The sequence below is a fragment of the Podarcis bocagei genome (genome assembly GCF_964188305.1).
Source record: "Podarcis bocagei genome assembly, chromosome: 6".
Lineage (NCBI taxonomy): Eukaryota > Metazoa > Chordata > Lepidosauria > Squamata > Lacertidae > Podarcis > Podarcis bocagei.
Window position 1 is genome coordinate 79,133,359 of NC_138130.1, and position 14,055 is coordinate 79,147,413.

The 14,055-nt window shown below is 43.1% G+C and overlaps 1 protein-coding gene across 5 annotated transcripts in view; it reads left to right on the forward strand.

The window, feature by feature from the left end:
* Positions 1-14,055, forward strand: part of DCLK1 (doublecortin like kinase 1) — a 200,507-nt gene that overhangs the window by 125,187 nt on the left and 61,265 nt on the right. For 4 of the 5 annotated variants that reach the window (XM_081197936.1, XM_081197933.1, XM_081197934.1 and 1 more), the window contains exon 6: positions 4,661-4,755. In XM_081197936.1, coding sequence (XP_081054062.1) covers positions 4,661-4,755 — 95 coding nt within the window. Of the gene's footprint in view, positions 1-3,399; positions 3,809-4,660; positions 4,756-14,055 lie in introns of those variants that run through there. The other variant, XM_081197935.1, reaches the window with a different exon arrangement.

Below are 14,055 nucleotides of genomic sequence, written 5' to 3' on the forward strand. Positions count from 1 at the left end.
CTACTGAGGGAGTTTGTCAGATGCCTGTCCCCCAAGAAGAGACCGTTATTCAGTGGAAGAATGCATGCTTTGCAGTTCTAGGCATTATCACCACCACCATCTCCTTTGCCCTTTAACTATCTGTGGCCTTTTAGAAGTGGCCAGGATGTTTTTAATATATTCCCTATCCCCTTGGTTTAAATGTACCTATGCGGGTTTTGTTTGGTTAGTTTGTTGAAAGTCATTCTGGGTTAAAAGTGACAACAAATTTAATAAATAATAATATCCAGTTAAAAGGGTGGCTTAGCAGGTGATGGTGAACACCTTTTCTAAGACTTATGAGGGCAACTGCCAGTGACAGTAAACAATACTGCATTAGATGAGTATTTAGTCTGATCTGCGACAGAGGAAGCTTCCTGGCTGAGTCAGACCAGTGTGTCTATCCAGCTCATCATACATTCTCTACTTTGTACCAACCCCTGGCTATGGAGACGTCTCAGGTTCCCCAATGTTTATATGGATCATAGCCCAGATATTAGCCTTCTAAAATCAGAGGCACTTTACGGTTGGGGACCATTCAAACATTCATCTTCCACCATCACCTGTATTCTGAGATGGTACATTCCCATAACCTAGTGGTGGACCTTGGGGGTCTCAGATTTCAATGGCACCCTGTGCAATGCCAAAGTTCAGAGCCCCCCCCCTTCTCACGCTCCATTCTAAATCATAGTTGCGGCATCTCCTGAGGTGCCCCCGAGGCTCAGAGCACAGTGTGACCAAACCATTCACACACTCTTAAATCTGCCTATGCATAACCTGTCTGCCATGTTACAAAATCTGGTGTCTAGATTGGTCCTGATCAGCTCAGAACATAGACTTAGCTGGGAGCTACACAAGCTGTCTTGTGGTTCTTTTGCTGTAACAGCACACAAAACAAAACATGTTGCAGAATACTCTTGGCATCCATAGCTAGGTTCAAGGATGTCGTCTGTGTCATTTAAGGTAATGGTTGTTGTGCAAAATAAAAAAATTCATTCCAGTAGCACCTTAGAGACTGAAATAGAAGTCACCAGACCCTTATATATAGTGAGAGGGTGGGGAGGGGTGTTACTCAGAAGGGTGGTGGGAATGGGTGATTGGCGGATAAGTGTGGTAAACACTTGTTGTGCACTTCGCTTTCATTATTATACTTTTTAAAAAAACAATTCTTGGATTATTATTATTATTATTTTGCTTAAACACATTTCACTTTATTCCCCTTGGCATCTTGGCCCCCACACCTTTTGTCTCTATTGTGTCTGGCAACCCATTTTAGTAAATAAGCAACAACAACTGAACAGGCATGTTTTAGCAGAAGTACAAAATGTTCTCCCCTCTAACTAGCAGTTGTTAAAAAGCAATATAATTTTAGTACAATGTGCTGCCTCTGCTTTTTTCTAAGAAAACTGGCAGATTATCCTAGAAAATAAATATGTGCTTTTAAATATGTATTGTTGGGCCCTGCTGTGGAGGTTGAGTGTCACTGTTTTAGAGCCATAGATTCCAACTTAGTGTGTTGTGACAGAAATGGTTACAACTTTAAATTAAAACCCTACAATACAAGGAAATTTAGTAAGCAGACTGTCATGTCCCTACATCCTCCATTTAGGTTGCTCTTTGGTCTGAAAATGTCAGAGACCCAGAATGAGCATAAATCAATACAAAGGATTTTATTTTGGCTTTAAGTATTTACTGTCATCCTCAGTGAGTAAGACTTCAACATAACTGGTAAGGCAAGCAAGAAGGCTTTGTCTCCTGGCTAGTAACTACCTATCCCAAATAACTGCATTGAGAAGTCAGTGTGGATCTGTGGCCTCAGGTGCACCCCCAAGGCAGCCTTCATATCGTGAAATGCTGGCTTGGATTGTTGGGAGTTGTAGTCCATAACATCTAGGGGCACCAGGCTGGGGAAAGTGTACTACCAACAAATTCAGTTCCAGCAAATGCCACTTTCTCTACACTTCTCTTTGCCTGCAGTTTGGAAACTGGAGTGGCAATCAGTATCTGACAGTCGAGTAGTCGGTGGGGTGTTTTGCCTGAAGGCTGACTATTGCTGATGCCTGCTTCCAACACACACACACACACACACACACACACCTTTTAATCCAAGTGGAATATCTGTGAAGGAAACTGAATGCAAAAACATTGTCAGAATGCAAAATCTGTGTGCATTTTGCACCTACAAACTGCTATGGAACTACAAGGTTCTGTAGGATGCAGTGCTAAAATACTTCTCGAAAAAGACATGTACTAGATCTAAGTTGTCTCAGAGCACCACTGAGAGTGTTGGCATTACCTAATAAATATGGCTTTCCTTAGCATACAGGTCCTTGAAAACTGGAGATGAGGGACTGGTCTCTGTGCTAGTTTTCCTGATGGAATGATGACCATAAAACTTGTTTTCCAATACCTCTTTCCATCAGTTTTTAGTAAAGTGGTGATATCAGGCTGAGTGAGAAAGCAGGGGAATCCACCATATAATCTGGAGTATACTACATGGGTACCTTTAGTTCACCTAGCCCCAAACTGTTATTTGGTGGCGCTCTCTGGGCACTAAGATGTTTCCCAGTCTTGCTACCTGAGAATATTTGAAACTGGAGATGATGGAGAAAGAACCTGTAATAGTATGAATTGGTCTTATGTTGCACCCTGGGTAGCATGATACTGTAACTGTCTTCAAAGGCATATTGTAGTCTCATTCATGATCCTCAAAGGAATGTTAGAGGTTTTCTATGTGTGACATGTATGTGTGGCACCAGATGAACTTAAAGAAAGAGAAATTATGTACAAGCCCAGGATGTTTATAATCTTGGTAGTAATGTTTTGCTGGCTGGAATGCTTCTGTCTTTCATCCTTTACTAGACTAGCCTGCCTCTTAAAAATCCACGTGTAGGTGTACTCCTCCACTCCATTTAATACCACTGATGAATGAGTGCTGATTCACAATCCTTTGTCCTTGGCATCCATTCACTCAAAATCCTGTTTTCATGCTTGTGAAAAACAAGAGACTTCCCAAAGCACAGGTTAAACCTTTCCTCATCATTCTAGCTGACACTGTCTGTTAACTACATGCCTTTCCCACACCACAGCCAATGCATGGGAAGAAATAGGCTTTCAAGGATGAGCGCTAACATATAGCAGAATTTGTAACCATTAGTTACCATGCCAATCCCTTTTCTTGTCTCAGCTGAAGAAATAATGTATCACGCACTAGCATCTCGGGACCGGTGTTTATCACTCTGAATATATGGCAGATGGAGGCGGGAACGCCTTCTCCACCCCACAAACCTCTAAAAACCCAGTTTTCTCTGATGGGTTTAGCAGTTGCGAGACTGCCAGTCAGCTGTGGCTTTACAAGAGTTATTGTCAGTGTGATTTTCGCATGAGTCATTTAGTATATTGCCCCCCAAGGCACCTCATTATGATTCAGTGTACAGCATGTAAGATGGTTAAGGCTTTGGGGCTTCGCTGATCAGAGTGGGGGCTGCAGTTGCTCAGCATTCTGAAGTCGCGGCATTCTGCTTAATTGACACCTTTGATGTAGCCCCTAAGACAGCACCTGCACCTCCCACTGCTGCTCGGAAGACGTCAGCCTTACGCAGAAAAGGCTTCGGCTTATGAATCCTGCATCTCATTCAGCTCTCACTGTGAGCAGCTTTGGCTATCCTTAACTAATCCCAGCGCTTCCCATTTCTGCTGCTGCTTGGGTGTAGTACAAAGGCAAACGTTTTCCTGCTTGGCATTATCTGATTAAACACTAAGTCTGTGTCCATGTTAGAACTCATAGAAGGTAAGTTAAATGCCTTATTACTATCCTGACATGTAAATATTAATACAAGGTGGAGAGTTTGGATGCCTGGTAGTTGCCGCTACCCACCCCCTTTCCTGTTGCTGATGAATATGGATTGTAACCTAGCAGTGGTGTGTCTGAGGAGACATTTTATTCCGTAGCATTTCTCTATCTATGTGATTTTCCCCTACATCGTTGGCATCCTTTGCTTAGGTGCTCTGTGCTGTGCCTTCTGTCTCTGCCAGGTTTTTGCTCTTTGTTTTACAGCAGATTTTATGGAAATAGAAAAGGCTACTCGTAACAAGTGTTTCCACCGTTTAAAAGAGCCATTCATATTTAGAGGAGAGTAACTGAGGTGTATTGGGCAACACTGTTAGAAATGTCAGAACCCATAATGCTTGGGTCAAAGGTGCTATGTAGACACTTCTGCAAGGTAGTGACCTATCAGTACCAACACTGTTTTGATATTGTCTATAATATAGCAGTGATCTTAAATTTCTAATAGATTAAGAAACATATATAAAGCAAGGAGTGGAAGAGATTTTATGCAGGCAGCAGCAGGGTGGGGAAAGCATATGGCTCTGCATCTTTTTCCACAGTTGAGTACAATAATTTTAATTTCATCGGTGTTGAGGCCACACAATGAATACCAATTAGTTGATCACTCGTCTAAGCACAATGTAAGGCAGGCTAGTATTGAATCGTAATGTGGAGAGTGCTTGCTTGAGAGCTACTTTATTTAATGCTTATAATATAAGAAATAACTGGTTAATATGAATCATGTTTGTTGCACGTTGCCTAGTTTTTTGTTCCAACGATGCACATATCTAATCTATTTGTTTGTCCTTCTAGTTAATGGAACTCCTGGTAGCCAGCTTTCTACTCCCCGCTCTGGGAAGTCTCCAAGCCCTTCTCCCACCAGCCCAGGAAGCCTGCGGAAACAGAGGGTAAGGAAACTTGCGGTTATTAAGAGTTTAAGAGTGTCCAAGAGAATACCTTGATACTAAATAGCTTAATCTGTTGCAGTGGTTTTCAAACTTTATTCATTTAGGGAATCTGCTGAGAAATCCCTTGGGATAGGGAATTTCCCACCCCAACCCAATGCTTGGCTTGGCCTTCTGCTCTGCCCTATTTCCATATCCCATCCTCTGGAAAATTTCATTAATTGTCTCAGGGCCTGATGTACTTGCTCATTTTGGAGCCTCCCATTTGTTCCCATTAATACTGTTCCCCCACCCTGCACTGATAAGCAGAAACAATTGTGTGCATTGAAACACTGGGTGCAATATTTTTGAGCATATGCTCTCATATATATGAATGTTTGCCTAGAACTCTGAGAGTATTGTTTCAATTTGTACAATTGTTCATGTGCATAGCATAACAGTAAGAAAAAACAGTATTGTGGGGAAAATGGAAGGAACTGAAAGCTGGGGCAAGAGCTGTACATGTGTGGTTGTCTTTACAAGGTCTAGAAATCTAATCCAAAGTAATCGCAGATAACTAATGCATTGGTATCACAAATACACCCAAGACCTGGAACCTTAGAGAGAAATTTGGGGAGGTGAAATTTTGTAAGCATCCCAGGAACCCCTGCAGGTAGATCACAGTTCCATGGGACATTGCAGAGAAACATGTTTCTGCAGTGTTCTGGCCAAATCTGTTGGGCCTCTCTGCTGTCCCACGTGAACTGAATTCAACCTGGAAAACACCCAACAGTTTCTTGTAGCTGAATTTTGCAGGGTAATGAAGGACAATCTGTCTTTTGGGCATTTGGCAGTCCATTATTCCTCCCCTGATAAGCTTAGAAGAAACTCCAGGGCTCTGGGATGACTGAAAACCACTGTTCTTACAGGTGTAGCATGCCTGGTCAAAATAGCTTGTCTACAGTTCTTGTTTAGAAGCTGTTGTATAAACTGGAACAACAGTTGAATTGAAACAACTGCCCTTCTTGGCATTTGTGAAAGAGCTCTCAGGAAATGTACTCCTTTTGTGATGTTACATTTTTAATGATATATTGCAAAGCGTTTCTCTGTTGAAAGAATAATGCCCTTTCCACCCTTCATTCAAAACAACGAACTCTATGGTGCAAAAAGAGACAAAAGTATGTCCCCCTCAAGCCAAGAGTAGTGAAGAATAATGAAAGAACAATTTATCAATGCACAAAAAGTATTCGAAAAAATACACCTGCACACTCTGGTTGCATTTGCACAACACACTAAACAATGGTTTAGCACACCATACCTGAAATGGAACAAGGCCAAGTGAGCCTTGGGCTTACATGCTCTCCCCTTCCCTCACTTCCTTTCATCTGGTCAGGAGGAAAATTGGCAGCATCTCCCTTAAACTTGGTCTGTCTTTGCATACAAGGGTGATATTCAGTGCTTGTTCTGCTCAGAGTAGATCCATGGATGTTCCTGGACACAACTAACTTGGGTTCATTAATTTCAAGGCATCTACTCTAAATAGGACTGAATAGCTGAATACTATCCAAAATCACTGATTCTTCTCAGATTCAAAATTAGCCATCCTCAAACCACAGGTTATGAAGCTGGCTTGTTTAACTTAACCATATGGAGTATAAACCACAAACTTTCATACTCAATGAGAAGCCGAGTTCAAGAGAAACAGAAAGTTATTACTGTCAAAGCCAGTGGTTCCCAGTTGGGGGTCTGCTGAACGCACCCAGAGTGTCTGTGGCCTCATCCCTTGCCTGCCCCCAACTAATTTTTTGTCATTTTTGCATGGTAATAATCACAAATTTATGGTCTTTTTTGTTTTTAGTATACCTAGAATCCTTTGCTTATTAGGGGCTACCCCACATTTTGTTCAAAAAATTGCTTTGCAGAGGTAACAACCATAGAGTTATCAAAAATTTCAAAAGTAGGGGGTCCGTGGCTTGGCTTTTGAAAAATAGGGGGTCCTCAGCAATTAGCTAATTGGGAACCACTGGTCATAGCCCTTATCCTGGTCACAAAGAAGAGGGAGAGCATTTGAGCCCAAGGTTTCCTTATACTCATTCCCGTGTTCATCATGAGAACATCACCATTATTAGACTTTAGAAGAATCTATTTAGTCTCCTATGTCAATGTGCATAAACCAATAATCATTCTGAAATAATTGTAGCAGTTATTTTCATGCTTGTAACATAGTAGTACAAAACACCTTTGATTATATTATAGGGCAGGTCAAAGTTGTGGGCATCTCAACGATTGACGCTAATTAGTTGGAAGAGGTATCTTCTTTACTTCTCTGAAACAAAAAAAAAGTCTTCCTTAAGACAGCACACTCATGTCTCTCATTTCTGTTTACTAATATGGTTAGGCCCATCATTTCTCTGTGTTTTGGCTGAACTAATTTAATAATCCAGGGCATGGTCTTGAAGGCACATGATGTAGAAATCTTGCTGAAGCTAAGTAGGATTGGGTCTGGTCAATATCTAGATGGGACATCACTTGGCAATGTTGTGTGGGTCAGCTTGAGCTCCCTAGACAAAAAGGTGAGAAATAAATGTAATAAATAGTTTAGCTTACAGGTTGGTTGTGAGAGAATGATATAGCTATGATTTGTAACTGCTGGAGAAGGCATCAGGGTTTAATCAGGCACCTGTTGAGGCCTGTTCATCAGTAGGGGGCCTCAATTCCAGTCCTTGGAACCTCCTGAACATGTTCCTTGCCTGTCTTCTTGCTGCCTACTTACTTATCAATGTTGAACAAATATGCTGGGGGAGGAATAAGGAGCAGCAGCAGGATGTATCTTGTCTTTCCCCTCTGGGAAGTGATGTGAATTGGGCCAGGAGAAGAGGCAAGTGAATGGGCAGTGGCAGCTGTGGTGAGGATAAAGAAAATGGGCACCCTCAGATGAAAAAAACCACTAAGAGCTTGATACCAGCACTCAACTACAGTGTAGACTAGAGCAGGGGTCAGCAAACTTTTTCATCAGGGGGCCGGTCCACTGTCCCTCAGACCTTTTGGAGGGCCGGACTATATTGGGGGGGGGGATGAATGAATTCCTATGCCCCACAAATAACCCAGAGATGCATTTTAAATAAAAGGACACATTCTACTCATGTAAAAACACGCTGATTCCCGGACCGTCCGCAGGCCAGATTTAGAAGGTGATTGGGCCAGATCTGGCCCCCGGGCTTTAGTTTGCCGACCCATGGACTAGAGGCAAGTGGGATCATAGAATCATAGAACCGTAGAGTTGGAAAGGGACCAAGAGGGTCATCCAGTCCTACCCCTTGCCATAGGAGCCAACTCTTAGGAGCCGTGGGTCTGGGCCTGCACAAAGTTGATGAGCATTCCCATTCAAATGGCATGTGTGCACTATGTCATGGGATCGATTATGTGGGGCAGGGCTTATCTGGGCCCCCACAATATTTTATTCAAATTGACACCCCTGCCCTTTGCATTGCAGGATTTGCTAATTTTAACTATTGTTTAGGGAACCATGGTTTCATGTTGGTTTGCTTCCCTAACAATAGTTAAGTCTAACCACAACTTGTCCACAATCAAACTTAATGCTAAACTGGTTGATTAAAAAACAGTTTAAGGACAGACAAAAGGCAATACATAGCACATAATTAAAGAATGGAATATTTCACTACCAGGAGGTAGTAATGGCCACCAACTTGGATAGATTTAAAGGAAGGTAAGATAGATTCATAGAGGATAATTCATGGAGGCTAGTAGTCATAATGGCTATATCACCTTGAGTATCAAAGGGCAATATGCCTCTGAATTAGCAACTGCCGGGAATCACAAAAGTCATGTGCTGTTGATCTCATGTCCTGCATGTAGACCTCTAAAAGGAGAACAGAATGTGAGAACAGAATGCTAGGCTAGATAAGCTTTTGGTTGGATCCAGCAAGCCGCCTCTTATGTTCTTATCTCCACCTCATTGGGATGCCAAGAGGAGGAGAGGAGAGGAGTGGGGCTGATGTCTGTGGCTGATTCACACATCACTAAGCCATTACATCTGAATGAGGCCATAATCTTATAGACTTCAGGGTTTGCAATCATAGTTTGTGGCTTTTCAGTCAGGGAACTGGCTTCAACTTATCTCCTAGACTCTAGCTTTTCATGAAGTACTTAATAAATTTACCATGATTTTGAGGGGAATGATACAGTTAGTATAATAATTATGTTGTTACTTTTAGACCTGCCTCTTCAACATGTTTATATTTGATGCACTCCTTCCTTCAAAGAAGATGGAAGGTGCTGTCACTCTAAAATTAAAGACAATTACTGATTAATTAGCTATTCGTGAACGGGAGGGGTAAAACTCTTTGCAGTATCTTTGGACCAGCTCATAAATGGAAGCACCCTTTTATCTCTTTCTTCTCTGTACAGTCTGGGGAGCGTAAAGAAACATCAGAGTGAATCAGAGAGAATGAATCAGAATGAGTTCAATAAAGTACCATTATAAAAGCAGAAATGACTTCAACTAACTTTTTGTTCTTTCCCCCATCTGCTCACATGAACATTTTGTGATAGTGTGGGGTTTTTTTAACCGCCTTCCTTAAATTTGAACTGGCCTTTTTGGCTTCAGGACATGGATGGTGGAACTCTTTGATACATTTGGCGGCTGGGCAGATAGGTGGAGGTAAATCTGAAACTTCTTGTCATAAACATTTATCCTTTCTATCTCCCTTTCTATATTCCTTTCAGTCCCAAAGAGCATGATCTCGTAGTCCTCATTCAATACTGAAACTAAACCTAAGTATGAGTAGCTGAACTTAACACAAAGTTATACACTTTTAAACTTTTCTTTCTTCACGCCTTCTGCCCCCCCCCCTTTTGTGTTGAATTTTAGGTGGCATGGTCTTCAGAGCAGGATCTTGTCTTTTTGTTCTTACTTTGTAAAGCACTTTCATCATTAATGGCATAATTATTGCTAGAATGAATAAAGCCTGCTTATATCCTCACAGATCTATAGTTCTTTTCACTTTTTGTGGTGGAAATGAGGTGCCGGTAGTTATATATTGACAAAAATGTCAGGGTGCAAATACAAAATGGCTGCCATGGGCAACAAAAAAAAAAGAGGTGACCAGTGAGTACCATCCATAACCAAAACAAAAGCACCTACATCCCCACACTGGTTTTATTCCTATAAATGATATCCATGTCTGATTGGCCTAAGGAAAGGATAACTAGTTAAATTTTAGAGAACTCTCTCTTTTCCCATGAACTTCCAGAAGGGCTGCTTGATATAATTCAGGCACATTGATTTGCCCTTTTATTGCATGAGACTCTCAGCCTAATTTCACGTGAGCGGCAAGGAGGGGGAAATGGGGAAAGGTGGTATCAGAAAGAGTGACAGAAAAGTGGGTGCCTGCCAACTTTTGGCTCTGGCCCTGTCCAGAGCTAGCTGACTACACCTGGGGGAATGTGGTCCTTGACAGAATAAAGTATCCCCACCCTGTTTTACTGGATGGATCTCTTTTATTGATGTGACCTCCAGGCACCTAATAAAATGCTGTTAACAATAGAGATCTTTAGATAAGTGCACATCAATGATGCACCTATTTTAAACCATTTGATGTAGGCAATAGTACCAGAGCAGATACAAACTTGGCACACATTTCTATCTCTCTTCAAATGACAATTCAGTGTGCATCAATATAATTTAAGGAGATCACTCCCAGTGCATCTGATCTCTGGTGTCCAAACATTGATCTTGAACAGAGCTTGTGTTTATGCAGGTTGTATGTATGTCAACTCTGTTCAGAAGGCATGGTCAGTGTGAAGGGCTGGGGCTTGTAAGTGCAATTCCACTCTCCCTGCTGCCCACTGATGTTATACTGTTGTCATCTGAACACAGCTTTTGTTTTTCTGATGAAGCACTGGGTATGGTGGTATTGGATTGGGCCCTTGGTACTTTGTGTGTGTGGCTAATATGAATGTATTGTAACGATGAATAAAATACAACTCAATGTATGAGGCATTAGCAACAATTTGAAATTATTTTTTAAAGATTTGTAATATTCCATTGTCAGCATACTTGCCTTCCATTCTTTTTTCATTCTGTTTCATTCTGTCATCCTTTATTAAGCATTACAGTAAAATTCTTTAGGCATGAGATTTGCTCTAGAAGAGTGCAGGGCAATAAAAACACCAGTGTCAGTGAAGTTAACTCTTCATTCAAGAAACCAAAACAGTGCAGGCCTAGTGATCACAGCAGTTCTTCCCAGTATGCCTTGTCCCAACGAGGCAGTTGCAAGGACTGAAGGTCCTTGCCTTCCCACAGGTCTCTAAGGCTCCTCCCCTGGGTCCTTCCCCAGCAGCCTAATCATTGCTCTTCATTTCTCTGTGTGTTTAGGGAGACTGGGGGGAGGGGAACAGGTCGCAGCAGGAGGGGGAGGCTCCCCGGTTTCTTCAACAGCCTGCCTCATCATTGCCTCCTGGCTCCCCTCCTCTCCAGCATCCTCTTCTGCCTCTGAGCCTGGACTGTTCTCTGTCCCAGCCTCTTCCTGCTCACTAAGCCCTGTTGCCTTTTTAGCTTCCTCCTCCCTGTCTGCTCCCTCATCTCCCTCTGACCTAGGGTTCAGGAAGTGCTTGCTGGTAAATGAAGTTTGCAGTGATTTGTAGGTGAGGCACTTGACATCGTGGGGTCACTTGACCTCATCACCATGGCAGCAAGCCACAGCAGTTCAGCTTCTTCCTGTACTACAAGGTAACATGAGAAGCTCATGTGGTGGCTTCTTGGTGCTGATGTCTGGAAGAGCTGTGGTGAGGACAACTCCTTCTGCTTGGTCTGGGCTTGCATTATGTTAATTCAGTGAATCAGGAAGGAGATGGCTCCAGCACAACTAGATTTAAGAACCTATTCTAAGTATATTATGAACTGGTGGTTGGACCAGCTTCAAGAGGGATCTGGGGCCTATATATAGCTTGGATGTCCATGAATTCCTCCAATTTAAGATGACCCTGAGTACAGATGGAGTGCAGATAACAATGGAGTACTATTACTGTGTTGTGCAGCCTCCATTATCATCTCCTCTGTTGTTGTCTAAATTCCACTCCAAAGCTCAGTCTTAAAATAAATTAAGTTTACTTGCACCTGCTGTGTAGAGAAACAATCCCTTCCAGATAAGTTATTTGTGTGGTATCAACTTATGGCACAGAAGTTAAATAGTTTGAAGTGTGGGGCAGTGCAACAGGGTGCCAAGTTATTTATTAAGATAAATTTAAAGGTAAAGGGACCCCTGACCATTAGGTCCAGTCGTGGCCGACTCTGTGGTTACGCCGCTCATCTCGCTTTATTGGCTGAGGGAGCCGGCGTACAGCTTCCGGGTCATGTGGCCAGCATGACTAAGCTGCTTCTGGCAAACCAGGGCAGTGCACAGAAACGCCGTTTACCTTCCCGCCAGAGCAGTACCTATTTATCTACTTGTACTTTGATGTGCTTTCGAACTGCTAGGTTGACAGGAGCAGGGAACGAGCAACGGGAGCTCATCCCGTCACAGGGATTCGAACCACCGACCTTCTGATCGGCAAGTCCTAGGCTCTGTGGTTTAACCCACAGTGCCACCCGCATCCCTAAGACAAATTTATAGACTGCTTAATCGGGGAAAATGCTGAGTGGGATGCAGGTGGCACTATGGGATGCGGGTGGCGCTGTGGGTTAAACCACAGAGCCTAGGACTTGCTCTCCGATAAGTTGCTATGTGAGCATGAGCATTAGATGCTCCCACACTATAACATAAAGTTCTCTGAGCAGCTTACATTCAATAATAAATGTATAAAGTTAGGCTCACAAAGCCAAACAGCAGAAAGGCTGAGGAAGTTATAAAAGAGATTCCTGAGGAAAATTCTCAGCTGTTATACCAAAATATTTTCCCTCTCCAGTATTTGTTGCCGGAACAATCAAAACGATATAAGTCTTTGGGACATAGGGAAGAATATGACAAGATGACAAGATTACAGGACTTGTCCACATCCCCCTGGGATTTATTACCTTAGCTCTTTCCTCTCGTTGTCTAAAGCTTTCTTCATGTTGATGTCATGAGGCAGCGCCTTCAGCTTATTTCATGATTTGGCCTTTTATTCTCCGTTATCTTGTATGGAGTTTCTTTTGTCCTCTATTTCCCCTTCCCATATCTGCTTCTTTAATCACCTGTGGCAGTTTGCAGTAGAATTTTATGGATGATAGTTTTAAAACATTGTCTGGAGAGTTGGTGCAGGCTAAAAAAATTAAGATATCAAATGATGAAAGGGTGTGAGAGGAAAATAGGAAAGAAAGTGAAAGAAGATAAGCACAGACCTTTTCCTTGGTAAGTTGTTAGTCATTCCTTTATATATCTCCCAGGGATAGCCAATGTGGTGCTCTCTCAGAGGCAGAAGGGGGGCAGAAGGACCGTGGCCCCGGGCACACAGTTTTGAGGGGGCACAGCAAGGTGCCCCCAACAAGCTCCCTTATTTAGGCCAGAGCTGCAGGGAGGTACACTGTGCTCAGCCTAGACTTTTGGGGCTGGGGTGGCAGCAGCTCATTCTCTTCCTGGCCATTGAAGGGACGCCCACATGCCAGCCAAGTTGAAGGGGGAGGGGGAGGGTGTCACACGCACTAGGGAATTGTGGAAGCCACTTGCTTGGCATTGGCTCAGCACCAATTCCGGACCTGGAGGCGGAAGCTGCGGAGAGGAGGAGCTGCAGTAACAACATTACCGTGCCTCTCCTCCCCTGGGCTCTGGTGCATGAGTGATCTGCAGAGGCAGCTTCCTCGGTGATGGCCCAGCCCTGCCAGGCTGCCCAGTCTACCAGGGCAGCACAAAACTTGCCCCATCCTGGGCACCAGCAAACTGTGTTATGCCACTGTGCTCTCCAGTTGTTGTTGAACTCCAAATCCCATCAACCCCAGACACCATTGCTAGTAGGCAGGATTGATGGGAATTACAGCCCAGCAACATATTGGCTACCCCTGTATATAACCTCATCGATGAAGTCAGAATCAGTTTTATACCATTTTATATTTGTTGCTGTTTGTGATAATTCTATGTGTGCTTGTTTATTGTAAGACTGGCAATGTCCCATAACAGGCCACCAGTGGAAACAGGATGTTTGACTTGGTGAGCCCTTGGTCTAAGGGAGCCTTTTCCAACCTGGTGTTGTTGGGCTGCAACTCCCATCGTTCTGGCTGGGGCGGTTGTCCAACAACTGGAGGATACTAGGTTGGCGAGAGTTGGTCTAAGGCTTCCTCGTGTGTCCTTCTACAGTATTGTACCTGTTGTGTTGAGTTTTCTCTCATCA